Here is a 27567-nt window from a genome sequence, read left to right as displayed (position 1 = left end):
TAAATGAAAATTTCATTACATAAAATAGACGCACACATTCGGATGCAATAATTCTTTTTAATGCATATTACAGTGTACTACACAACTAAACATATTCGCTGTGTTCAGCTGGCTGGTGCTGGTTTTGTGTGAAAGAGAAATACTATTGACTAGATGCAGCGAACAAAGCCATTACACATGCATATATATCATATCCTTTGTATGAGTGCATTAGGTAATTAATAAAAATGTACAATTTAAGATATCAATTAGATTCATATCACCTTTCTATGAGTAGGTCGAGTACTCCGGTGCTTGCCTTGCACACCTGACTTGATGCAACTATAAATAATAGTAATATAAAAATGCACATATCATTTTGCACAAAACAAAAAATATAAAAAAACCATCGGTAGCTAATATGTGCATATTTTAGTGCAGATAGAAAATGTCAAAATTATTGAGATTTTCTGTGCACATACCCAAACATGCAATTAGCATGATGCACCAGTACATAACTAAAGTTATATAATAAGCAAAAAGAAATTGTGAAACCATTAAGCATATAAAGATGTTCTTTGTGCTCATAGACCATCTCGAGAAATATTTACATCATGACGCACAAGTTTCTTCATATACAAGTACATGCACTGAAGTTTGTATCTCTCTCTCTCACACAGCAAATAATCTTACAATTTTAAATATAAGGATGCACATAGTTCTGTGCAAAAAACACAACTAATAGGTTGGTCAATACACATCACCAACTGAAGACAAATAAGTTGAATTGCTAAACAAGTAGGAGATCATCACAGAGCTCCAAAAAACGTGAAGTAGTTGTTGGGATTTGACTAAGCTAAATAATATGAATATATGATGCCGAAATAGAAATCAAGCTAAATCAGGATAACATGTGAAATACATAAGCATGCACAATTAACTTTGCTCAATCGCACACGAAATCAGATTGACCAATGTGCAAGCACCGAATCAATACCTCATAGTACAGAGAAAGTTTATCTATCTAGAACTAGAACGAGAATGTGCAATTAGCATTGGCGCTAATCCAGGATGAGTGCAATGGATAATCACTTTGCCTAGTAAACATTAGAGGAACATATCTCGAAGGAAGCCGGGACTGTTAGATAATTAAACATGAACAGATATTTGTATACATCAAATATTTGCAAATTCATGTCGTGATGCACATATTTTTTTGCATGCCAAATAATTTTTTATGTTAGTCAACGTACAATGCAAGTGTTTGCCATTCACGATCAAATGACATCAGCCAACGATAACTTAAAGTCTGCACACTAACCACACATGTACAACTAAACTTGCTGCTGCCACTAAATTTGCATCAATTAGGATTAGGACCGGCTCGATAAGTGCATCTTAGTCCATCTTCTAGAATCGAATAGGAAAGAAGTAGAGAACAAAAAAAAAGATCTTTAGCTAGCAAGCAAAGCAATGTCGCGGTGCAAACAGTCAGGATCTCGTCACCTTGAGCCGCCAGTGCATCTCATCTCCGCCGCATGAGCTGCCTGCTGATGCACCTCGTCTCCGCCGTCATGAGCTACCTGCTCCTCCTCCTCCATGCTGCTGCTGTATTGAGTTACCAAATCATGATAGGACTCGACTCCAAGATCGAGATCAAGCCCCGTTGATTCATCTTCAGCATGTGAGATTTCTAGCATGTAGGAGATAAAACAATCATGTACGTACCTTCACTGGTTCATGATGTTGGATCTGCAAGCGAGGCTACTCTGAGCCACCACACACGCTCTCCCTGCCTCCCTGGGTATGCGCCTGCGCCGCTGTTGCCAGCTCTGGTGGCGGCGTCTCCACCGGGTCAAGCGCCGCTCAGCTAGCCCGCGTCGCCTCTGCTTCCTCTTCCGTTGCAGGGCCGCCGCAGCCACCGCAGGTCCTCTTCCCTCCGCGCGGTCCACGAGGTGCGGATCGGAGGGAAGGTGGGCGCGCGGGCAGGGGCAGGAGATGGCATTGATGCAGGCGCCACGGCTCGGGGGAGGAGCAGCTCCATGGCCTGGGAGGTGGGGAGGCCCAGCAGCGCCGTAAAGGAGCCCCTGCGTCCTCCTCCTCCTCCTCTACCGGCAGAGAACAAGGTGGAGTAGCCTTGTACCGTGGCGGAGGGGATCAGCGCCGCCTGGATCTCAGCTCCGGCGGCGGTAGCGCCGACGCGCAGCACCACCGCGCCCAGGCCGAGTCAAAGAAGGCGTCTTCTTGCCGGGCTCCCTGGTCTACGACACCGAGCGGGCGAGGAGGTGCCCGCACGCCGCGTCGGCAGCGGCAACTCCCTAGGGGCCGCGCCGAGCGGGCGAGGAGGTGCCTGCGCGATGGCCGCACGCTGCCGCGACGGGACTCCCTAGGAGAACTACAAGATCCCCTCCGCCTGCATGGATCCCAGCCATACACATCACCAACCTGTACTGCCGCTCCAATCCAGCCTCCAGGTGAGCACTCAATCCCCGGCGCTTCCATCCCAACGGCGCTCCCCCGCACAGCATTCAAACATGGAGCGAGTACACGATCTATCTGATCCATTGGTCCACGGACCTCCTCGAACAGGACCTCCTCCATTGCTAGGCGATATTGGCTAAGCGGAGAAGACGGATACGGCAAGGAGCATTCCAGAACAACTTTTTTTTTATTACAGCTATGAGCCCGTATGCTCTTGTATTTGCACCATATAAAATATACTACTGGAAAAACAGCATGGCGGTTCACGTATCTCGAAGCCTCCTGCCCACCACGGCAGCCCATCTCCGCCGTCGAAATATCCGGCTCACGGGCGCCGGGCGTCCAAACCGAATTTCCGTTACCAAAAGAACAAAGATTCCAGCAGGGCGGCGTGGGCATCTCAGATCTCTCTGCTTCCCGTCGTCTCATCTACTAGCCATGCGGTACGCGGCGTACACTACTGGTCGCTGGCAGCGGCAGGCTCTAGCGGTAGAGTATTGAGGCGCACGTGAGAGCGCGACGTGCCGTGACGACCACGCGCGTGGCCGTGGCCGTGGCCGCCTCCGGCGCCGGCGCGCCCCGGCCGGCCACCTGCGGACGCCGTGCCGACCACCGCCTGCAATCCCAATCTCGCCTCGGGATCCAAACAGAATTACTACGGCCAGGTCTTCCTGTCCCCCGGAGCAAATTGCTACCGCCACGCAGCCGATGGCCGCCCCACTAGATGCCCGGCCGGTTTTACCAAAATCGGTTATCAGACAAGAAGCTCAGAAGAGTGCCAGTGCGGCAACAATGCCTGTTCGTCTTGTGCCTGTTCGTTTTTCTTTTGAAAAAGGACAGATTAGTGACAGGTTTGTGATGTTCGAACAAATTAGCCTGGAATGATCATCTCATTGAAAGGACTGATCTACTTTTTTTGCCGTTGAGGTGTCGTTAGATTCAGAAGCCCGGGGTAACCATACCTTGGACGAGCTGCAGCTTCGTTTTGGTAGAGAGAGAGCTGGCTGTGGGCCTGTGGCTGCAAGCCAGAAGACAGAACACGGTGGTCCAAGTCCAAGGCATGGAAAGAACGACGCTTGATTAAGGGCAGGCAGGACCACATCACACGCACAAGAAAATCCCCTCCCATGATGGAGCCTGGCCTACATTTGTGGCGTCAAACTAGCAGCTAGCACTATCGTTACTAGCCAATGATGTTTTCAGGAAGATCCTGGGAGGGTATTTTCAATCTCAAGTCTCAACCCAAGCCAAGCTTGACTGTGTCTTGAATTTGGAGAAGTAAACTGGGTCTGACCAGACTGAAAAACAAACAGCAACTTGACTGGATGAAGTTAACCGTCCTTGTTTAGAGTAAACCAACAGTATTCGTCGGGAACTATGCGCGCGTCCATCATCATTGACAGTGAGAGTGAACCTCTAGGTTTTCTTATTTTTTGAAGATGAAAGCTCCCGGAATCTTCTGTAGCCACGCCATGCTGCTGCTGAATCGTTCTTGTGACACACACACGCACTCCCCCAGCAGAATCTGCCCAGGGCTAGCTTTCTTCAACGCTGCAGAATTCTTCGTTCGGTTCCAAACACAAGTCAGGTGTACAATTTACTTCAGTTTTAATTTGTGCAGATAAAAAATTTGGACAACTTGAAATATACTACTCGTACTAGACACACATGTGAATTGGCAATGGCAACAAGAAGGAGCTGGTAGAGAGCGATCGAAGACCATGGTTCACTGCTGGCTTTGTTTGGCCGTTTTGGGAACAGGCTTGGTGATCCGAACGCCTGCCTTGCAGGCGGGCTTCTTTACTACTATGATCCGCGTGCACGCATCGGCCGCGGAGATCGACGGACCATCGGGATCCGATCACTCTTTTATGTCGCCGTTAACGCCATGTCGCGGATCCATGTGTTCGTCGCTAGCTAGGGTTTGTACATTTTGGGGATCGGCGCACGGCGAGCTAGTAGCTAGCAGGTCGAGTGGGCGTGAATCAATGGTCAAGTGTGGCTTTTGACTAGGGACGGGGAACCCGCACGAGACCGGCATCAGCGTAGGAAACTGCGAACGGTGTTGGGTTACCTGTTACTACTGTCTTGGTCTCCACTCTCCAGCAACGGCCGGCACAACTACACAAGCGGCGGCGGCGACGACGACGATGGCAGGATGAGCAGGGCCGTCGGCCGAATTAAACATTGCTCTAATTGGAGCCCAATTCTAACTTGAAGATTTAAGGCCCGCAGGCCAACAGTCCAACTAAACACGGCCCTAGTTGGAGCCCAATTCTAACTTCAAGATTTCAGGCTCGTCTGGCCCAACAAAACACGGCCCTTGATGGAGCCCAATTCTAACGCGAAGATTTCAGGCTCCATGCCGAGACCTCAACAACCCAAAAGATTCATCATCATCAGTAATAAGGCCTTAATCTAAAAAAATCAATAATAAGGCCCAGAAATCTCTGTACATGTCGCAACGGGCACCGAATCGGATGCACTGCTGGTATCGGTACTGCAGTTGGAGCACCTCACCTTTTTGTTTTTTTATGGGTAACCGGTGGGGGGGGGGGGGGGTATCCCTAGTCCCCACCAATATACTATCAGAGCTTTGTGGCAGGCTAAAAGAGAACTTGAGTTCCAGGTTACAGATAAAAGGGATTTTGATTCTAGAGAGTGGTCGTGACTATATATTTGAGCTACCCCTTCGTAAAAAACAAAAAGGTCGTAGCTCATTTTTGTTTAGATTTTCCCTTTTGTTTAACCTGCTCCAAGAATCAAAGGTTACGGCCGTACCTTGAAGCTCGTAAAGTCCCATCACCAAACTTCATTATCGTCTCAATTGGACGGACGGAGAGAAATCGTCGACCACAGCTACATGTCCAAATGTTAGAAAGTAGGAAAGCTAGCCGTTTTTCTGATCAACTTGCACATTTTCGGATTTTCCCATGAACTATCCTACCTGAAAGGGGTTTCATGGTGAGTTTCATGTTATCAAATGGTATGCCATATCATCAATTTTTGTTACTTGGAAAGGAGAGAGAGTGAGGGAGTTCCATGGAATGAGAGAGGAGAAATTCATCTGGCATAGTCTCAGTGTTGGTAACTGTACAATTAAACTGTGCATTGAGACTGACCTTAACGACTGATTTGGTCATCATTCATGTCATGAGGTCAATAGAAGGCTAGCACATGCTCTCCTGCAATTATCATTATGACATACTAGTCGATGCTAATACTAATTTTTATAATTTTATGATTCCGAGTTTACCTATTTAGTAATTGTATTCAACATGGACTCTTTGGTTAAGTCCTAATTTCCTTATCTTTTAACTCTGAAACTAGCTATTTACTAATCGTATCGTGTCAGACCCGGGGCAGTGGGACTGCTTATAGATATAGAATATTCTAGAGTAAGGGATAGCTCATGGATGTACCTTACCTCTTTTGTAGCTACTCGAATAGGCGTAGGACTAGCTGCAGTATAAAGGAAACTACCCTACCCGATTGTGTTGCAGTAGGACTCCAACTGTACTCGGCTAGAACTTTCCATGTAACCCTGTCCCCCCCCGGATATATAAGGGCGGGCAGGGACCCCCTCCAAACAATCATCAATACCTAAGGTAATACAAACCACACAAGATGTAGGGTATTACGCAAACTCGCGGCCCGAACCTGTCAAAATCTTTGTGTTCCTTGTACCATCGAGTTTTAGAGCAGTCGATCCCTACCTACAAATCCTACTGCTAAGGGTATCCCTGAGCAGGCTTGGCGGTAAACACCGACAGCTGGCGCGCCAGGTAGTGGATTCGGCGAGTTCACCAATGAATTCGATGGGCGGATCAAGCGACGCCAACAACGTGCCGGAAGGCACAACCCTCGTTTTCGGTTCTTGGGCATGTACGGCTGACGGAACGGGAGCCTTCTCCAGCCACCTTGTCACGCCTAACTCGCCTAAATCGAAAACCCGCTCCCAACTCGCCGACGTCCGCGAGTCCGCGGATCTCGACGAGAAAAGAATTCCACCCGAACTCGACTCGGACAACACGGGAAACGTGACAACTCAAAACCGAACTCTTAGTTTGGTCGAGTTCATCACAAATTATGATTCTGAAAAGTCTCACTTTTCCAAAACTCTTGGAAAATACCTTGCTCGTCTTAAAACGATCAAACGCCCTAAGATCAAAAACTCAGAACTACTCGCCGGAGTGGATCAAGTTTCACGATCGATAGAGGGCTGCATCAAACTTGCAGAAACCGATCTCAGCCCATCTGCGCCATATCAGAACCCTAAAGCACTAAACCCACCGCAGAAGAGGTCGGGCGATATGCTCTCAGGGATCGATCAGGTCAACTTGAAGCTTCCGACTGCATTAAGATGGCTGAAAGCACTCTGCAAAATAAAGAGCAGAAATCGAGAGGAGGAATCTGCGGGGGAGCTGGTGAGACAAACCCCCGACTTGTTCGGATGGGACCGTCTATCTCCAGGATACCTCAGAGCCCTTCACCGAAACCTGCTCACACTCGGACTCCGAAACCAGTTGAGTCCAAATTCGATCAAGACTTTGATCGCTTCATGAACGGTCTCGAGAACTTTGAACCGTTCGACGATCTCAAAGAATGGTCAAAGAACGTCGAGCTGTTCATGGACGCTATGGCCAGCCCACCCAAACACGCCAACGCTCTTTGGGAACTGGCCAAGCTTAAAAAGAGAAAAGCCAAGGCTCCAGAACAATCCAGCGACTCAATCTATGACAAATCCTGAATTAAGGAACCTGAGGGGCCAACTCCTACTCAATCATGGCTACACTGGATGAACGAGAATGCCCTCCGTGTAGAGATGTGCATACCGCTTCTCGCTCACCCAAAGCATACATACTCAAAAATTGGTGGGCTAACTGACTCAATCCAAGTACTCTTCCGATCCGGAGGAACAGCTGGACGACCTAATCTAGTATAGTAAACAAGTCGAGTCCAGCTCGGCTAAGAACCTCAAGTCTGATCAGGACTCCATCCCTAACCTGATTATATATGCAACGCCGCAAGGACGGACGGTGCATCTCAGGAAGGCACAAGATCCCAACGCCTCCAGCTCACAACCAGTGGATCTGCCCTACCAACAGAGCACTCCTCTAGATCCGTCCTCAGGCAAACAAGACCAAGAAGTTCAAGACATTTGCCGTGAAATCCTCATGGTTCGTATCGCCGAAGAACCTGAGGGTGATCCCACGGAGCATCTCAACCTCGATGACTACAATTCTGATGATTTCGACTAGTACCTTTCCAACAACATAGAAACTACTCCTCCTACAATCACAAAAGCCCAAACTACCACCAATGAGGATCTACCTGCTCCTCCTCCTCCTCCAGCGGTGACCATCACCGTCCAACTGGACGAGCAGAATCCAGCAGAAGACCTCTACGAACGTCGTCGCCAGCTCAACCAGAAGAGGGCGTTTAGGCGTCAGCGCCTCGCTAATACCACTACTGGAAAACAGTCCTTTAGTCCAAGCTAAAAGTACCAGCTGCCATTTCAACTGGTACTTATGTCCGCATCAGTACTGGTTGAAATGGCAGCTAGTACTTTTAGCTTGGACCAATGGCTCGAGGTGGCTGCAGTGAACATTTGGTACCGGGTTACAGAACCCGGTATCAATGGCTAAGAATCAACATCGGTTATTGCCATAACCCGAGACCAATGAAGGGAGGATGTTTTAGTACCGGTTGAAACAAGCACCCGGTACCAAAACATAAGAATCAGCACCGGTTGAAACAAACACCCGGTACCATAGCCGGCCTATCCCTCGGATATTTTAAGTCCGCTACCACCGGCTCCTCTCTCTCGTCTCTCTTACCCTCTCATTTCTCTCCCTCTCTTCTCTCTTCTCTTGTCTCTGAAGCACGCCGGGGGGCGACGAAGGCGCCGGGGTGCTGTCGGCGGCGGGGATGGGGAGCCCCGGCCCGCCGTTGGCGGCAGGAGTAGCGGAGCCGGTGCGTCTGGATCCGGGGGGAAGCCGCCGGTTTAGCGCGTCATGAAGACGCCCTACCAGTTGGAGGTCCTCGAGAGGACCTATACAGGTTCGTCGGCTGCTCAGGAATCTGAGTGTTTTGGATTTGTTTTTGCGAGCTGTCATCGGAATTGTGTGCGTGTTTTTGATGGGGATTAGATTTGCCTTGTGTTGTGTTGGTGCAGAGGACTCGTACCCAAACGAGACGAAGCGGGCGGAGCTGTCGGTGCAGTTGGGGCTCACTTATCGTCGCCGTCGGGCGCTCTGGCCGCCGCCGCCACGGGAGCAGGCTGCCGCCATGGGAGCAGGCTGCCGCCGCCGTAGGCCGCGCAGGCCGCCGTAGGACGGGAGCTGGCTGTGGGTGATTTTCTCTTTTTTTTTTCTTATTTTTTAGAAATAGGAATGGCCGTAGCGGTCCTGGTATCTCTATCTTGTAAACGATTCTTTGGATGATTTGTGGGATCTATAAGTATTTTGTCGATCAATTTAATATGTTGTGAACAATTCTTTGGAGCATGTGGTTGATTGGAGTATTTTGTATCGATCGATTTAATATCTTGCGAACGATTCTTGGAAAGATACTGCTAGTGGAGGATGTGAGGGGAACGGGAGAGGATGATGCTAGGAATGGCCGTAGCAGTCCTGGTACCGGTTGGAAAGACCAACCGGTACCAAAGGGCTGCCAGCTTGCGTCAGCGTGGCAAGCGTGGCGGCCTCTTTGGTACCGGTTGGTCTTTCCAGCCGGTACCAATAGATGCCTAAGGCACCGGGTGAAAAACCCGGTGTCCTAGACCGAGGTCAATGGTCTCGGTTTGGGGGTACCGGTTGTAAAACCGGTGCCTAAGGACCTCTTCAACCGGTTCTGAAGGCTTGTTTTCTAGTAGTGCACCATACAAGAACAACAAGGCGACAACTACGACTACTCCAACTACGACCTCGTCATGGACTCTTTGTCATATCCTATTTTTTCTTAATTTTATAAATCCGAAATTAGCTATTTAATTAATCGTATTTGATATGAACTCTTGAGTTAGTTTGAACCATTAGATCTTCATGAAATCCAACAGTGCAAATTCATATTTTTTTAGATTAACGTGAGAATTTCTAGACCCCCTCAACGAGCGTAGTGGCTTCCTTTTAACACTCCTTAATAAATGTGTCGACGAAACCAGCATTGTGTGATACTGATCCTCACATCCTATCGATCTCACGATGAATTACAAGAAAAGAAAGTGAGCAAATACACACAGCAAACTATCCAAGCACATTTTTTTATTTCGTACGACACCATTGCTGTGAGCTGTCACAGTTTACATTCACACAACAACTCATGCACACGACGTAGTCGCCGCCGCCGGTGGCGTCGTCGTACTCGATCCATCATGCATTCATGCACCATCCGAGCCTGCGATGGTAAATCACAGAAGATTAAGGTAGGCTACTTTTGTCAAGCTTGATGTCTGTCAACTATACACCACGCAAGAGACGGGAACTTAAGCAATTAGAGTCATCGTGCACATTACAACTTAAGCAATATAATGCAAGCTACACCTAATGCACAGAATTAGAATGATGGAATTCATGAACACATCAGAAACGAGGGATGTCCTTAAGAAGACTCCGCGCGCATCATCCAGTCTGTCACTCTTGTAGTTGGCATGGCAACGCCATCGATTGCCGCTGCATGCATGCGGTGTCTCGAGGGAGGCTACAGGCGAACTCGGCCATGGGTTCCGGCTCGGCCTCGCTCGTGTGGCTGCTGCATCTGCAAGGTCGGCTGGTCCTTCCTGTAGAACACTCAAGTCGCTGGCATGCCGCAGGGCGCTGGCCTCGCCGGGCGTCGTCTCCGGGGCGAGCAAATAAATAATCCTCGACTGCAATACCCTCGAAGAAGAACATGGCCTGGGCCATTGCCGCGGGGCTTGTGCGAGTGCGAGCATACGCTGCCTGCCTGACTGCCTGTGAATGCTGTGATGTACGCCGGTCGCCAACGGTTGGTTTCACATTGGGCCAGGATGGAATGGAGGCCCAATTTGGATCACCAGCAAGCATTGAGGGGAGGCCCAGTAGCCTCCTAGGGTTTGTCGGGACTATCCATCCCTCTATAAATAGTCGTAGTCGTATCTCAAAAAATAAAAGTCGTAGTCGGGACTCACACGAAGTCACGAAGCAGCAGGACAGCGTCCGCTCCGCCCGCCGCAGGCCGTCTCTTCTTGGGTTCAGTTCAGTTCAATCTGCTCTGTTGAGTCACTGGTAAGCGAATTTAAACGAATGGCGAGATCAGGAGCCCTCTATGTCGTCGCGCTGGTCGTGGCGGCCGCCGCCGTCGCGCTGGCCCCGACGACGCAGGCGAGCTTCTTCTGCACCGACGAGGACCTCGCGTCGGACGACTCCATGTGGGCGCTGTACGAGCGCTGGGCCGCGCACCACGAGGTGGTGCCCGAGACCAGCCGCTTCCCCATCTTCAAGAACAACGCGCGCTGGATCCGCGACAGGTACGGCAGTTCGCCATCAACCTCTTCGGCGATATGACCTACGAGCAGGGGCGAAGCTACATAAAATTGGAGGGGGTGCAGCTACCTTGTAGATATATAAATTTGAGCTATTTACATGGTAAAAGTTTGTTTCTAATCACTGATTTTGAAATTTTTAGGGTAGCTTGAATATAGCTTCGCCACTGCCTACGAGGAAGTCATCACTCATTGGACGGGGTTAAGGGAGGAGAACGATGAGTAACCATTACCAAGATATATGTGTATGTGTAGCAAATAAACGTAAGCACAGTTTCAGTTCGCGAGTCATTATTTGAAAGCCGTGACATTATTATATATGTACCTGAGTGTCAAAATAAACCTGTGCTGTTACTGTGAGTCAATGTATAGCAATTCCCATCAACAATTTCACTTCGTTTCTGAAACCCAGTCTTACTTTCGAGCTAGTGGCAACCGGGGGGGGGGGGGGGGGGGGTGTAAAGGCTACAAAATTGGAAACACAGCTCAAATTAATAGTTGCAGCCTTGCAGGTTTACCTTAAACATTTAGTTTCAATATAAGCTATAAGAAACTGATTTTACACCAAGTCACATCTGGCTGTGGTATAAAACCATTCATTGAACGCGTTTTCAGCGCCATCCATCTGGCTCTGGCTGTGGTATAAAACCTATACATGCAAAGCATTTTCAAATACATAGAATTTGCGGACACCATTTTTATTGCTGCCGATTAAGTACTGCTTATGAGCATTGCTTGCAAAATCTACTTGCATGTTTATTTCATTATTTGCTGGAACTCAGAATGTCGGCAATGCTCTGCTCAGTCTGTTCATGTACAAAGTAAAGATTGAAAATCCATCATGAGCTGCACGCCTGCTTTTTTTTATTGACAGGACCAAGCAGATGCATGATATGCGCAGTGAACTATTTGTAATGGTTTGAAAGCATCAATATACATTGTATCTTTTCCTGTGAAATACACATAGATGCTTTGAAATATGCAATGTGATGTCTGTGTTAAAAAATGATCGTCTCTCTGCTTGCTCAGTACCTCCATGAATGATATAGATGGCCATTCGGGCCGCCCGGCCCGGCCCTAGCACGGGCCCGCCCTGGCCCGTTCTTTATCGGGCCGTGCCTAGCCTGGCCCAATATCCCACCGGGCCGTGCCGTGCTAGCCCGCGGGCTCTCCCGACGGCCCAAGCACGGGCCCGCGGGCCTGTTTCGTGCCGGGCCGGCCCGGCAAAGCCCGGCACTACAACAGAGTTTGGGCCGCCCGAAGCCCATCCGAGGCGAGGAGGTGGCGGCGACGGCCGGCGCTGCGGAGACGAGGAGGCGGCGGGGGTCGGCGTGGCCGAGACGAGGAGGTGGCGGCGGCTGGCGGGGAGGAGACGAGGCGGCGGCGCCTGCCGGGATCTGGTGGATGCGCTAGTCGCCGGGATCTGGTGGAGGCGCCGGCTACGCCTGCCGGTCCTGCCTACCGCCGATGCCGCGCCCGCGACCTGCCCGCCCTGCTCGCGCCGCCCGCCTGCCTTGCTCGCCGATGCCGCATCCCATGCCGCCGCACCCGCCGATGCTGCAGCCCCCACCGCGCGCACCCGCCGACGTCGTGCCCCCCGCCGCCGTACCCACTAGCCACGCCCGCTGCAAAGAGCCGAGACGAAGAGGCGCCGAGGTGGAGACGAGCGGCGGGCGGCAAGGTGACTGGGTGAGTGGGAAATGGGGGCTAGCCGGTTAGGGTTAGGGGAGGGGGAGCAGGGGGAGGGGGCGCCCAGGATTAGCAGCTATGGGTTGGGTTGGCTTGGCCATTGGAGTTAGCGGGCCGCCATCGGGCCAGCCAGCTAACTCCGTGCCGGGCCATGCCAGCCCACGGGCTGGGGTGCCGGCCCAAGCCCGGGCACGGTTGACGGGCCGGGCCAGCCCGGGCACGACGGGGAGCGGGCCGGGCCGTGCTTGGGCCGGGCCAAATTGGCCGTGCTTCGGGCAGGCCAACGGGCTGCGGGCTGCATGGACAACTATAATGAATGATTTGGTAACTTGATCAATTTGGGTTTGTTTGGCACACAACTAATAGTTGTTCTGCATTGGGTAAACCTGTTCCATTTTGCAACCTATAGCCGTGCCCAGTGAATATAGCCATGATGTTAGTTGTCAGCTCCCCAAAACTTATTTTCATTCCGTAACAATTTTTTTAGATAAAGGAATATTGAACAATATCCCGGCCTCTATTCCTGTCGGTGTCCTGACCCGGCGGTCCGGACCCAACTAGTAACGATGCTACGTGTTTCTCATAACAGATGATTGATGCAAGAGGCAACACAGTAACACACGGGTTTATCCTGGTTCCGGACACGGGGCCGTACGTCCAGCAAAGGGGTGTGCGAGGGCACTCTACTATCTTGCACCGGGGGAGCTTGTAGTAAGGGGTATAAGCGAGGCGAGAGAGGGAGGGAAGCTCCCAGGTCTCTGCTAGAGGAGGAGTTGATTGTGGCGAGTGCCAATATCGGGACTCAGAAGAGCGTGTGTGCTCTTTGAGTGGTGCTAGATGTGTGCCATTAGGATCGATCCCCCCAAGATAAAGCCCGCCTCCTCCTTTTATAGACACAAGAAGGGGCGGTGTACATGCACAGGGGATCGTGGAAGTCGTCGTCTTCTCCCTGAATCGCGGGGGTGCAGTGGTCGAGCACTGTAGAAAGTACACTGTGGGGCATGGCGTCTGGCATGACAGTCGTCCTGGGCGTCGTCCTAGGCCTCGCGGAGATCGCGCCGATGTCCTTGTAGCTCGGCGTGGTCGTTGCTGTAGGGGGTACTGTCCTCCAGGCATATCGTGGTGACGTTCCGAGGGTCCTGCAGGCCAGGGCCCTGTCCTGGTCAAGGTTGGGGCCGCTTCCGAGGGTTGTACCCATGCCATTCGAGGGCTCCGTGGAGGGGAAAGCTTGAAGGAGGGATGGGGAGTTGGCAGTATAGTGGCCGGAGCAGTGCCTGAGCACGTCTTGCACTATGTCGCAGGTTCCCACAGTATCGCCACAGGGTCCGGGATGGCGGAGCAGTGACCGGAGTTGGCGGACGGGACTCCGGTCACAGCCACTGTGAGGAATGGCGGCCTGACGCCGTCTGACCCGGGCGCTGTGGAGGAGTGGTTGGCATTTAATGCCTCCGTACGGCGGGCAGATGAGTGGAAGGGCCGTTTGTCCTTTCCGTCGAGGCGTGGCCTCGAGCGAGGCGGAGACGATCCGCTCCTCCGAGGGTAGGCTCGCTACCCTCGAGCGAGGCGGAGATGCGGGGCGCGATTGAGGGTCTCGGGGGGGGGGGGGGAGCCCTCGAGCGAGGCGGAGATCGTCCCGCGAGTTCGAGGGGGGTGCGGATGGGCCGCACTGTGTACGTGGGCCACGTATTGGGCTTCTTTGAGTCCTTTCCTTTCTTCCGGATTGGAAGGAGGCTGTGGGCCTTCATGGGCCTGGTTGCCTAACATGCGTTTGTGTTTTTTAGGGCGATTTATGATTAGGGTGCCCCTAGTCATGGTACCCGACAGTAGCCCCCGAGCCTTTGGTCGAGTCAGGGGATTCGACCGAAGGGTATTTTAGCAATTTTACTTCTTGATGTGATTGATCGGTGTTGCCTTCCCGCCAGGCGCATCCGGGCGCTTGCCTGGTGGACGTGACAACTCGCCGGTCGGGGTAGTGCACCTGCAGAAAAAGTACTTCGAGGCGTGCGCCCCTTCTTGTTCGTTTTGGTGACGAGACGCGTCAGCGTGCTGAGCAGGCCAGGATCATGATGGCGCCTGCTGCTCTGTAGCTGATGTTAATGCCGCGCTGTCCCACATACATGGTCTCAGCCTTGCTTTCCCTGGTTGCTTTGCAGCGCGCCGTTCGAGGGCGGTCGGCCAGGGCCGATGCTGCGCCGCTCAGCGTTCAGGGGCTCGGCTTTGCTTTGTCCGGTCACGCCTCGGCTTGGTAACCGAGGGCATCTTTCATTCGTGGATTGCCATGCCGTCACGGGCGGTCCAAGCCTTCCCCCTGTGACAGGCTTGAAGCTTGACACCCGATGCAGCTATAAATAGGGGTCGTGGGATTCCTTTTCCTCTCCAACTTCCCCGTTCTTACTTCTGGCTTCGCCTAAGTTTATTAATGTTTCCCTTTGCCTTTTATGGCCGGCCCCCAGACGAGGTGGTCTGGCTTCTTTAGGCTTTAAGGCTAGAAGAATGCTTGCCAGCTGCGGGGGAAAGCTGGAGAGGGTGTGCTCACCATCCCTCAGCTTCAGTGGCATTAGCAGAAGAGCACTGGGCCCGTGGGGTCCTACTTCTGCGATGTCCCTCAGCCTGAAGGGGCGTTGAGACGCCTAACCATGGCGTCAGCGCCAGGTTTGGTGGCCATTCTTCGCATCGTCCCTCTTGGCGACAACGTCGCTCTCGGGGAGATGGTGAAGAGGGTGCTGTCTGCCAGCTTGCCCCCCCCCCCGCGGTGTCTTCTGTGGAGGAGATGCTAGAAGAAAGCTTGCGAGAAGGGCATCCCGCCGGACCTGTGCGGTCTGGGGGCTGCTCCTCGCAATCCCGAGCAGCCTGGCCGTAATGTCGGCCAAGGACTCGGTGCTCTTCATCGGTGCTCACTCCTCCCCAAAACAGGGAAAATTGCCACGCAGGTGGCAATGCGTTTGTACTTTCGACGGCTTCGAGCCGGTAACCCTTTGTATTCTTTGTTTGCAAAGATCAATAAAGTCTCCCTCTTCTTCGCGGAGAGGATGACCGAGGGTGTAAAGGTGAGCGTCAGCCCTGCAGAGGCTTAGTCCCTCGAGGGTGTGACTCGGGTACTAACCGCGGTGGTCTTGGTTTGCCCAGCGGGTGGCGCTGCGGTGCTCCAGGGAGCCTTGATAGATGAGTCTGATCGGGGTTCGTCGCTGGAGAAGCAGTGAAGTGGCCGCTCCGAGTTGCCTATGCAGATCATAGTCGTCTCGAGCACCATGGTGCCGCCGCCGGGCTTGTTGCCGTCGTGCAGCTGAGGGTGTTTGAGCTGGCCTGCAGAGGGTTCTGATCCTCGAATGTGTGAAGTTTCCTCTATGGGGGCACGTCAGCGCACCCGCGGGTGTAGCCCCCGAGGCCTTGGAGGAGTGTTTGCACTCGTTCAAGGGCTATAATTGTCGCCCTGCTTGGTTGCTTTACTGGGGAGGCCGCCCAGCTTCCTTTTCAGCCAGCATCGGCATTCCTTTCAGCCAGCCTCGGCATTTTTCGTGCTGGTGCAACGACTCGGAGTCCTGTCGAACCATCTGGCGGGTGCGCGTTAAGAGTGGGGGTTTTGGCTAGACATGCGAAACTTCACAGTCGACGTTTGTCGATCCACTCGAGGGTGCGGCCTGAGCCACGGCGTGCGAGGAGCCCCCGAGCCTAGGCCTACATGAAGGCGTTCACGGGACCCTCGACTTTTATTACGACCCTCGTCGCCCTTCCGCAGGGAGGAGGGGTGAAGCGCACCATGCTACTCATGCCGGACCGCGAGCTATGGCTGCTTCGGTGAGCTGTTATCGGGTGGTTCAAGTGGACGTTCATGCCCCGTTCGATATGGGTCGGCTCGTGGTCCATGGACATGTCACATAAAGCGTTCGCAAGGGTTCACTAGGCGGGGCTCGGACCCATTCGATAGGGTCCGAGGGCTTGATGCTCTCCCTCGATGGGATCCCCCTATTAGGCACCCTCGACCGGCCTTGAACACTGCATAGGATGTCTCGAAATCCACGTTCGAGGGCAGCTTGTATGGCACATCCATGCAGTCCCTGACTCTGGTGATCTGGGGCGCCTGTCGAACCCCCGACGGGCCAGGCTTCGAACCCCTGATCAGTAAGGCCTCGAAATAAGGTTCCTTCGAGGGTGAGGAGCCCCCGAAGGGAATATTCCGTCACGGTTTGCAAACGGCGCGGAGTTGCGGGTCGTGCGCGTGGGTCTTCTGTCGGTCGTGGGCGATGTGGCCTGGTACGTGCGGTGCAATGCGGGCGCACCTTTTTAGGCATCTGCCTCGGGTTGGCGAAGAGATGTGGGCGGCGGCTGACGGATGGAATAGTGCTACAGTCGCGCCGTGCCCGTCGGTTACCACGCCATAATTATTGCGAAGTGTGTGCGTGGGGGACTCCGCGGTCATGGGGCCCAGCCGTTGGCGACAGCGGAATCTACCGCATTCAATGCAGAGGATTCGGGCCACGGCGGCGAATCCGCCCGTTTTGATGAATAAAAGCGAGGAAGGGAGGATTGTTTGGGCTCACCTGGCCATTTGCCTTCGTCTCCCCAGCCTTCTCCACCTCCCCTGCATCCGGAGCCCAGAGCCAAGAGCGAGAGGTGGAAGAAGGAGAGTGAGGGCACAACTTAGCCACCGTCGAGCTTACTTCTCCGCGTTCCCCGGCGGTTCAAAGCGATGTCGGATGTCCAAGAGCCATTGTCGTGGGGGAGGTCCACCGCCACCGCGGCGGTTTTGGAGCAGCTAGTCGCAGATAGGCTGCATCCAATTAACCACGACTCAGAGCGGCCGGCGTGGATTCCCCCGCGGCTGGAGGAGACCGAACCGAATCCCCCCGACGGCTACGTCGTGAGCCTCGTGCGGCTCCACGAGTGGGGATTCGGCGTCCCCGTCGGCAGATTCATGCGGGCGCTGTGCCACCACTACGGAATGGAGTGGCACAACTTCGGCCCCAACTCCATCTCGCAGGCAGCGGTCTTCGTCGCCGTCTGTGAGGGGTATTTGGGGATCGAGGTGCACTGGGATCTATGGATCCATTTGTTCCGTGGCGAGCTCTACATCGAGAACGTGCGGGGCCAGCCGAAGAGGTTAGCCCACGCTGGCGGTCTGATGCTCCACTTGCGCCCATCCCGGAAGAGTTTGTACATCCCCAACAGGATGATGACGAACAACGCCGGGTGGACCCGAGGGTGGTTTTACCTGCGCAACTTCGGTAACCGGCTCCTGGCGTTCACCAATAGGTTGCTCCGGGAGAGGCCGGAGAAGTGGGACTGGGGGGTATCGCCCCCACCGCATCAGGCCAGGCTCGAGGTGCTCACCGACGCGTTACGGCATCTGGCGAGGAAGGGGTTGACGGCGGCGGCCGTCATCGCGAACTTTCATCGGCAGAGGGTGATTCCTCTCACGGAGAGGAGCCTGCCGATTTTTTAGCTCACCCCCGAGGCCTCGAGCTCGGGCTCGAGGACGTCGTACGTGCTGCTCCCCCGTGACATCACTGCCCGGAGGGCGATGAACACGGTGGCGGAGTTCCCCGACAACCCCGAGGATCTTTGGAAGATCAAGATGTGCCCCGAGGCGGGGTACCTTTCTGTGGTGAGTTCAAGCTTCAATTCATTGTCGACTTGTGCTACTCCTTTCCCCACTCCTCAATCCTGACTTGGTTGCGTTTGCAGGGGGTGAGCCGCAAGGGTTACACCTCGAAGCCCCCGGTCCCGGAGGAACGTGAAGTCATCCGCCTGCACGCAGAGGCGGTGAAGAAGCATAATTACGCAGCGGAGGTGGCCGCCACCAGGAAGAGGATGAGGAAGGAAAAGTACGAGAAGGCGTGCAAGATTGCACACGCGGAGGGAAAGCTGCAGCCCGCCACTCCTGAGTCCACCAAGGAGGAGGAAGAATCCTCAGACGCCGAGCTCAACTTCTCGGATGACGACGAGGGGGCGACAGACGTGGGTTCCCCTCCGGTCTATCGAGGGGCTAGCGACGAGGATATGCCAGTGACGCTGGGTGAGGCGAGTCTCACATCAGGGTCATTGGTGGATCCGCCCCCTACAGGGACAGAGCAGAGGTCGCCCGCGCCGGCGGCGGGACGAAGGTCGCCCCCACCGGCGGTGGGCAGGTGATCGTCCACACCCGTGACGGGGCAAGGGTTGCCCCCGCCGGCGACGGGTAGGAGGACACCTACGCCCGCAGTGTCAACGGGTGGCGGCGGAGGGTCCAGGCGAGTGTGGAGATGCCCGCGCAGACGGCCTCGAGGCGCCAAGCCGACCCGAGGGTGGCGCCCACAGGCCAGTCATCGGGAGGCGTCAGCATGCCGCGGTCCCTGAGGAGCGGCTCGGGCAAGCGCAGCAGGAGCGCCCGGTCAAGGTAAGTGATCTTAATTTTATCCTTTGCGTTTGTTTTATCGACCCTCCAGTCCTGCTGACTTCAGCGTTTCTTCCCCAATTACCCAGCTCCAGGGCCATCGCCAGGGATTCGGCCCAGCTTGCGCCGACCAAAGCCCTCAAGACCGGGGCGTGTGCAACGCCGCACACGGTGCCGCAGCCCCCGCCCGTAGTGGACATAGTGGCGGAGGCCGCGAAGCTCCAAGAGGCGATGGCTCGAGGGGCCCAGAAGGCCCAACAGGCTCGAGCGCCGGAGAGTGGGGGCGACGCAAATGACGCCACCCGGCCGGACGTCGAAATCGAGGCCGGTCGGGGCGACGTAGACGGTGTCGCCTAGCCGGTCGCAGGAGAAGAAACTGGTGGGGGCGCGCAGGAGCGCCCTGCCGGCCAAAGAGGTGCGGAGACCCTCGTCCTCGAGCCCCCGAGGGCTGGGGTCGAGGGTGTCATGAAGGAGGAGTTGGCTCCAAGGGTGCTGGCAGTGGAAGAAACCTGCGACCCGGAGTCTACAAAGGAAGGGGATGAGGGTGTTGTAGTGGCGGCGATGGCGCAAACGGCGCAGGAGAACGTGGTGCCGGTGGTGCTGCTGCCGGAGAGTAGCGATGAGTTTGGGGACTCGAGGGACATCGACCCTGCTGCTGCGGCCAGCGCCGCTGACCGGTTCGCCGAGTTCGTGTCGGCCTCCGAAGAGGTGAATAGCGTGGGGACGTTCGAGGGGCCCCGTCACGGGGCGATCATCCAGTCCGGAGTCCCCTTAGAGTTTGTCCGCAACGAGCAGGAGGAGGAAGCGGTCTGGAAGGCGCAGATTGAGGTCGGCTCTTGGATTATGGACCACCTCGATCGTGCCTTGGAGCTCCATAGAATGACGGATTTCCAGATCAGCAACGTAAGTGCCTTTCCCCGGGAATCGCTTGTGTTCGGTTTTGTTTTTGTGTGCTTTACTCACGCTCTTCCGATTGCAGCGGCTGAGGGACATCTCGCGCGGAAAGAGCGCCGAGCTGACCCGATTGTACTCCTAATTGAGCCGACTTGGGTAGTACAACGCTGATTTGGTGCTCCGGAATATCGACGCCAACACCCAGTTGACCAGTCTGGGAGCGCGCCAGTGCGCGCTGTAGGAGGAGCTAGCACGGGCCGTCGGAGAGCGCGACGTCCAGCGGACTGCGGCAGAGTAGAAGGCTCAGGAGGCCGAGGCGCAGACTGCCGAGCTGCAGCGCATTAGGACGGCACTCGAGCAGAAAGAGGCCGAGCTCCAGTGCAAGGACGCTGAGCTCCTGCACGAGAAGACAACTGTCGCCATGCTCACCGGGACCCTCGAGGAGAAGGGCAAAGCCCTCGAGGAAAAGGAGGCGGCCATCTGGAACGCGGAGGCTGCCCTCAAGGAGAAGGAGGACTCCTTGTCCTCGCTCGAGGAGGCCGCACGGACCCAGCAGGAAGAGGCGCACAAGAATATCGCGAGTGAGTATTCGAATTTTTGCTATCATTTCGATTCTAATTTTATGGCAACTTATATTGGTTCCTCTGATCAGAGCTGAGGCAGAAAGTGGCGGATGAGGCTGCGTTGAAGGAGCCTGTCAACACCGCGCTCATGGCTGCGCAGGCTGAATACGCTGACCTGGAGCGGACCGCTGTGAGCGTGTGCCAGGAGCTCGAGGGGGACGGCGCCGTGTCTGGTAGCTCGGTGATCAGCCGCCTGCGAGCGCTAGGTGGCTGGATCGCCGAGCACGCCAGGAGCACCTTCCGCCTCGGTGTCCTGCGAGCCCTCGCCGTGGCCTCGACGCACTACATCATGGACCTCCAGAGAGTGTCGTCGGGGTACGTGGTCCCAAACGACGCCAGCCCGGACACTGCGTCGGCCATCATGAACGACGCCGACGCCACCGTCGAGGGGTTCGCCACCGTTCTGGCCGGGAAGCTTGAAGCCGACATCCCCCCATAGCCGAATTTGATGTTGTTGAAGATCCACAAGGGGGTAATGATAACTTGTAGGAAGTCTGGGCCTCGGGGCCCATGTAATAAGTTAGTACTTTATCATAATAGTACTTTTGGATTAAGAAATCCGTTATCGTAAATCGACAGTGTGGCCCCTCGAGGCCTTGTGTGTTCGAGCCCTCGTTTTCTTTACTCTATTTCTGTGTTCTCGTATGCGACCTAGATAAACTTCTGCGAGGAATTTCGTGTTCATAAGCGACTTAGGCATAGGGTGGTGAGCGGGATGCCATATCCCGGAGACGTAGGCGGTCCCGCGACTCGGCCGGCCCCGTACCGTAGTTACTCATGCCTCGCGTCCGTTTTTCCAGGTGTACGAGAAACTTAGAATCGGAAATTTTTCGAAAAAACATTGGCGATTTTTGGGGACGTTCGGGGGTTCCCCCTGTAGTAGCCCCCGAGGGAGGCTTGGCTTTGCCGAGGGTAAAGCCAGGCGTACCTCAGTGTTCGTGCGCATCCGAGCCCCCGAGGGCCCGGAAGGTTCCCAAAAAATAATAAGTAATGCATACTCCTTTATTATTTCGGGAAATCGTAAATACGAGTACAAATGATGTACAAAAAAGCTTGGAACTCTAAGGATAAAAGCGACGTAGCTGCTGTATGTTCCAAGCATTGGTGAAGACTTCGCCGTTTTCGTTCGCCAGCTTGTACGTGCCGGGCTTGAGCACCTCGGCGATGATATATGGGCCTTCCCATGGTGGTGAAGGCTTGTGGCGGCCCCTGTTGTCCTGTCGAAGCCTCAGCACCAGGTCGCCCTTGTTGAGGTCTCGGTGTCGAACCCTCTATGCTTGGTATCTTCGCAGGGACTGCTGATAGCGCGCAGACTGTAGGAGCGTCACGTCTCGAGCTTCATCCACTTGATCCAGCGAGTCCTCGCGGGCTTGCCGGTTCTGCTATTCTTTATATGCCTAGAGCCTCGGTGACCTGTACTCCAAGTCCGTGGGGAGCATGGCCTCGGCGCCATAGACGAGGAAGAACGGGGTAAAGCCCGTGGCTTTGCTTGGGGGTCGTCCTCAGGCTCCAGATAACCGAGGCCAAACTTGTTCAGCTTGTTGAAGATCCTTGGCTTGAGGCCATGAAGGATCATGTCGTTGGCACGTTCTACTTGCCCATTCGTTTGTGGGTGCGCCACAGCCGACCAGTCCACGCGTATGTGGTAGCTATCGCAGAATGCCAAGAATTTCTTGCCCGTGAACTGGGTGCCGTTGTCGGTGATGATCGAATTCGGGACCCCGAATCTGAAGACAATGTCAGTAAAGAAAAGAACAGTTTGCTCAGACTTGATCTTGCCAATGGGTCGAGCCTCGATCCACTTGGAGAATTTGTCGATTGCCACCAACAAGTGGGTGTAGCCCCCAGGCGCTTTCTGCAGCGGGCCAACGAGGTCCCATCCCCACACTGCAAACGACCACGTGATGGGGATGGTCTATAGAGCATGGGCATGGAGGTGCGTCTTTCGAGCATAGAACTGGCAACCCTCGCAGGTCCGCACGACATCGGTGGCGTCGGCAACCGCGGTGGGCCAGTAATAGCCTTGTCGAATCGCGTTACCCACGAGGGTGCGTGGCGCGGCATGGTGACCACAGATACCAGTATGGATGTCGCAGATCAGCTCCTTGCCCTCGGAAATTGAGATGCAGCGTTGCAAGACGCCCGAGGGACTGCGTTTGTACATCTCTATGTTGATAACGACAAAAGACTTGGCCCATCTAACGAGGCACCGCGCCTGAGCGCGGTCCGAGGGTAGGATCCCTCGAATCATCCAGTCGAGGTACTGGGTGCACTAGTCTCGCAGAAGCGGAGCCTCGTCGATCTCCATTGCTTCGGCCTCGTCCATGGAGGAGGTTTCGAAGTCAGTGTCCATGGGCTCGGCCTCATCTGCCGAGGGGTTCCCCCCAGGGGGCTCGGCTTTCGAGGGGCCCGGTTCCGCTGGATCCTTGAAATCGACGGAGGGCTTGGTGATGTCGCGAGCAAAGATGTTCGAGGGACAGTGGTCTGCTCCAATGCGATCTTGGCTAATTCGTCGGCATCCTCATTGTACTTGCGCGGGACGTGGTTGAATTCTAGGCCGTCGAACCTGTCTTCAAGGCGGCGTACTGCGTTGCAGTATGCCTCCATTTTCGGGTCATGACAGCTAGGCTCTTTCATCACTTGGTCGATGATGAGCTGAGAGTCACAGCGTACGTCGAGGCGCTTGACGCCGAGTTCGATGGCGATGCGGAGGCCACTGAGGAGGGCCTCGTACTCCGCCATGTTGTTGGACGCAGGGAAATGTAGGCGTATTACGTAGCGCATGTGCAATCCGAGGGGTGAGATGAAGAGGAGGCCGGCGCTGGCACCGGTTTTCATCACCGACCCGTCGAAGTACATGGTCCAGCATTCAGATTTGATTTGTGGCGGGGGCAGCTGAGTGTCCGTCCACTCAGAGATGAAGTCGGCTAAGATTTGGGACTTGACCGCCTTGCGAGGGGCGTTGGTGAGAGTTTCTCCCATTAGCTCCACGGACCACTTGGCAATTCTACCATCGGCTTCCCTATTGCGGACTATCTCTCCCAGACTACCGCGTATAGCAGCTTCTGGATCTGCGGATAGCGTGTCTTGGTTTTAGACAACACTTTGTTGATGTAGTACACCGGCCATTGGACAGGCAGAGCATGGCCCTCCTCTTGTCTTTCGACAACGATCACCGCGCTGACCACTTGGGTCGTCGCAGCTACGTACAGATAGAGGGGCTCGTAGTTTATGGGTGGTGTGAGAATGGGGGCATGAGTGAGTGATGCCTTCATCCTGTTGAGGGCTTCTTGAGCCTCGGGGGTCCCACGAGAAGCGTTCGGACTTCCTTAGGAGCCTATACAGAGGAAAGCCTTTCTCGCCGAGGCGCGAGATGAATCGGCTGAGGGACGCTAGGCATCCCATGACCCTCTGTACCCCCTTTAGGTCCCGGATCGGTCCCATCCGAGTGATGGCCGAGACTTTCTCAGGGTTGGGTTCAATGCCCCGCTGTGAGACAATGAAGCCCAGAAGCATGCCTCGAGGGACTCCGAACACGCACTTCTCGGGGTTGAGTTTCACCCCCTTAGCCCTTAGGCAATCGAACGCGATCCTGAGATCGGCAACCAGGTCGTCCGCCTTCCTGGATTTTACGACGATGTCATCGACATATGCCTCTACGTTCCGCCCGAGATGGTCCCCGAATACGTGGAGCATACACTGCTGATATGTAGCTCCGGCATTTCTGAGGCCAAAAGGCATCGTGATGTAGCAGTACATGCCGAAAGGTGTGATAAAAGAGGTCGCGAGCTGGTCGGACTCTTTCATCTTAATTTGGTGGTAACCAGTATAAGCATCAAGAAAGGATAAAAATTCACATCTCGCAGGGAACCTTCGGACATGCTTTATTTAAACTAGTGTAGTCTATGCACATCCTCCAACTTCCATTCTTTTTCTTTACTAACACAGGATTAGCTAGCCACTCGGGATGGAATACCTCCTTGATGAATCCGGCCACCAGAAGTTTCTGCAGCTCCTTGCCGATCGCCTGGCGCTTGAGCTTGTCGAAGCGTCGCAGGCGCTGCTTCACCGGCTTGGAGTTGGGTCGGATGTCAAGGGAGTGCTCGGTGACCTCCCTCGGTATGCCAGGCATGTCCGAGGGGCTCCACGCGAAGATGTCTGCATTGGTGCGGAGAAAGTCGACGAGCACCACTTCCTATTTACTGTCGAGGGTGGCGCTGACCTGCAACGCCTTGTTGCCAGGGTGATTCGGGTCGAGGGGCACCTTCTTGATACGCTCGGTGGGTTCGAAGCTGCCCGCATGCCGGTGCATGGAGTCCAAGGCCTCACTTGCCATCTTGTCGAGGGTGTCTGCGAGGGCCTCGTCCTCTACTTGAGCCTCCGCGTGCTCAACGCACTTGACGTCGCACTCGTTGGCGTGCTCGAACGAGGAGCCGACGGTGATGACACCCTTTGGACCCGCCATCTTCAGCTTGAGGTAGGTGTAGTTGGGGATGGCCATGAACTTGGCGTAGCAGAGACGGCCAAGGATGGTGTGGTAGGCTCCCCGAAATCCCACCACCTCGAAGGTGAGCACTTCCTTGTGGAAGTTGGCTGCCGTGCCGAAGCAGACGGGTTGGTTGATCTGGCCGAGGGGTTGAACTCGCTTCCCCGGCGCCACGCCTTGGTATGGCGACTTACTGGGGTGGAGCTTGTCCAGTCCGATCCCCATGAGCTCCAAGGTGTGGGCATACATGATGTTGAGGCTGCTGCCTCCGTCCATGAGCACCTTGGAGAAGCGGGTGTTGCCGATGATGGGGTCGACAAAAAGCGGGTAGCGTCCCGGGTGTGGGACGTAGTCGGGGTGATCCTCGCGGCCGAAGGAAATGGTGTCCTCCCACCAGTCGAGGTAGGATGGCGTGGTCTTGGGAACGGACAAGACTTCCCGGCGCTCATGCTTGCGTTGCCGAGAGGTCATGTTCGTTGTCGGCCCTCCGAAGATGAAGAAGGCGTTCTCCACCGAGGGGAACTCGTCGTCTCCACCTTTGTCGCCAGCATCCTTCTTCTTGTCCTCGTCGCGATGCGCGACGTGGTTGTAGTACGTTCGGAGCATCTCGCACTGCTCGAGGGTGTGGTTGACAGAGCCCTTGTGGTAAGGGCACGGCTTCTTCAGCATATCGTCGAACAGGCCACCACAGCCTCAAGGGGGGCCTCAAGATCCTTTGCGGTTCGAGGCAGCAATGAAAGCCTCGTCGGAGTCCTCCGCCTGTCCCGATCCGCGCTGGTTCGGTGGGGCCGGGTTCTTTCCTTTCTTCCCCCGCTTTTGCTTCTTGACGGGGGCGTTGGTCTTGGCGTTGCTGCCCTCTGCGGACGCATCTTCCTTGTGCTTGTTCGCTTTGCCGTCAAAGATGGCACCAACTGCCTCCTCGCCGGCGGCGTAGTTGGTGGCGGCATCGAACAGTTCGTTAGTGTTGGCAGGACGGCTTCGTGCAAGCTCGTGCACCAGGTTCCTGCACGTCATGCCCTCGAGAAAAGCATTGATGACCTCGACGTGGGTGACGCTGGGTAGCTCGGTGCATTGCTTGGAGAAGCGCCGCACGTAGTCGCGCAGGGACTCATTGGGCTTCTGCTGACACCCTTTGAGGTCCCAAGAGTTCCCAGGGCGTACATAAGTGCCCTAAAAGTTGCCCACGAAGATCTTGACTAGGTCGGCCCAGTCGTGGATGTGGTCTGCGGGCAAGTGCTCGAGCCACGTTCGTGTGGCGTTAGCGAGGTGAAGGGGGAGGTTGCAGATAATGACCGCGTCGTCCATCGCACCACCGAGCTGACATGCTAGGCGATAGTCGTTGAGCCAGACCGTGGGACCGGTCTCTCCCGAGTACTTGACGAGGGTGGTGGGCTGTCGAAATCGCGGGGGAAAGGGAGCGGTTCGAATCTCCCGGCTGAACACACGGGTGCCCGGAGGCTCCGGTGATTCGCCCCTGTCGTGCTCGGGGTCGAAGCGGCCACCCCATCGAGGGGTGTACTTCCTGCCATTGATGATGTTGCGGGCGTCGCCGTCGCCGGCGTGTCCGCGCGTGTCATGGAGTCGCTCCCTCGTGGGAGTCTTTCCGATGCGCTCATGCACCGAGGGTGCTTTCGCATCATCTATCGTGGCTGCCTTTCCCCTCCCTCCTGGTGGAGTGTGCACCGAGGCCTCGTGGCCCTGATGTGTTGTACCTCCGGTCTTCGGGGCTGTCGAGCGCATGCGAGACACAGAGCTCTCGGCCTGCTGCATAGCAGCCTGCTTGATGAGCACCTGTGCCTCGCGGCACAGGTTGCGACCCGAAGTCGTCGATGGCTCGGGCATTGCTTGGAGTAGGTAGGCTGCAGTGACGAGTTTTTCGCCAGGCATTTTCAGTTTCGGAGGTTTGTCAACGTTGTCGTCGGCTAGGATCCACGCCCGAGCAGCGCGTCCCGCCACCTGGGCACGCGCGCCACGCGCGGTGCGCTGTTGCTCTAGTGCGGTGCGCAGCTCCTGTGTCTGCCGACGCTGCTCATCGAGCTTGGCTTGAAGCTCCTTGAGCTGCGCCAGCTCTGCCTGCCGCGCCGTTGAGCTTGACGAAGAAGAAGGGTTCGCGACAGGCACCACCTCTTGATTTGCCTGCGCGTCTGCCCCGCAGTTCCTGTCATTGCCCGGGGCGTTGTCATTCTGCCCGTCCACGAGCTCGGCCATGAAGCACTCCAGAGTGGGATCATAATCCCCCTCGCTGGAGTCCTCGGAGCAGGTGAGGCAGTAAGCCGCCGCGAGCTGGAACGAGCGGAAAGCGTCGGGGTCACGGACCCTGGAGTAGTCCTCGGCCTCCTCTGGCGTGAAGTTGTTCATGAAGAAGTTGATGTCATCGGCGATCGAGCTCGCCGTCTCGGGGTAGGAGTCGTCAGGAGATGATGCGATGAGGTTGCGGATCGACAGGAGGTGATGACCCGGCAGATCCTCGTACTCGGTGAAGTTGGTGCTGGATGAAGAAGCATAGGTGGCAGCATTACGCATCCCGAAGGGAAAGGGCGAC

At 55.1% G+C, this 27567-nt stretch overlaps 1 protein-coding gene and 1 long non-coding RNA gene across 2 annotated transcripts; one reads left to right on the top strand and one right to left on the bottom strand.

Moving 5' to 3' along the window:
• Positions 1–536: 536 nt before the first annotated feature.
• LOC120668532 lies at positions 537–2662 on the bottom strand. Its single transcript, XR_005672472.1, has 2 exons — positions 1708–2662; positions 537–1587 (listed from the first exon to the last, which is right to left on the bottom strand). It is a non-coding gene; the product is annotated as an uncharacterized LOC120668532 (long non-coding RNA).
• Positions 2663–10605: 7943 nt separating this feature from the next.
• Positions 10606–11384, top strand: LOC120671169 (thiol protease SEN102-like). The gene is made up of 2 exons (XM_039951446.1): positions 10606–10948; positions 11107–11384. The coding sequence occupies exons 1-2, from the start codon at positions 10725–10727 to the stop codon at positions 11114–11116; spliced, it is 234 nt and encodes a 77-aa protein (XP_039807380.1). The 5' UTR covers positions 10606–10724; the 3' UTR covers positions 11117–11384.
• The last annotated feature ends 16183 nt before the right edge of the window (positions 11385–27567 follow it).

The sequence above is a fragment of the Panicum virgatum genome, chromosome 4N (genome assembly GCF_016808335.1).
Source record: "Panicum virgatum strain AP13 chromosome 4N, P.virgatum_v5, whole genome shotgun sequence".
Lineage (NCBI taxonomy): Eukaryota > Viridiplantae > Streptophyta > Magnoliopsida > Poales > Poaceae > Panicum > Panicum virgatum.
The sequence above is the reverse complement of the archived record's forward strand: the minus strand, read 5'-3'. Positions and strand labels throughout refer to the sequence as shown.

Bases quoted from the DNA above. Each gene is read 5' to 3' on its own strand.
- LOC120671169 (XM_039951446.1), top strand. From the start codon at position 10,725: ATGGCGAGATCAGGAGCCCTCTATGTCGTCGCGCTGGTCGTGGCGGCC.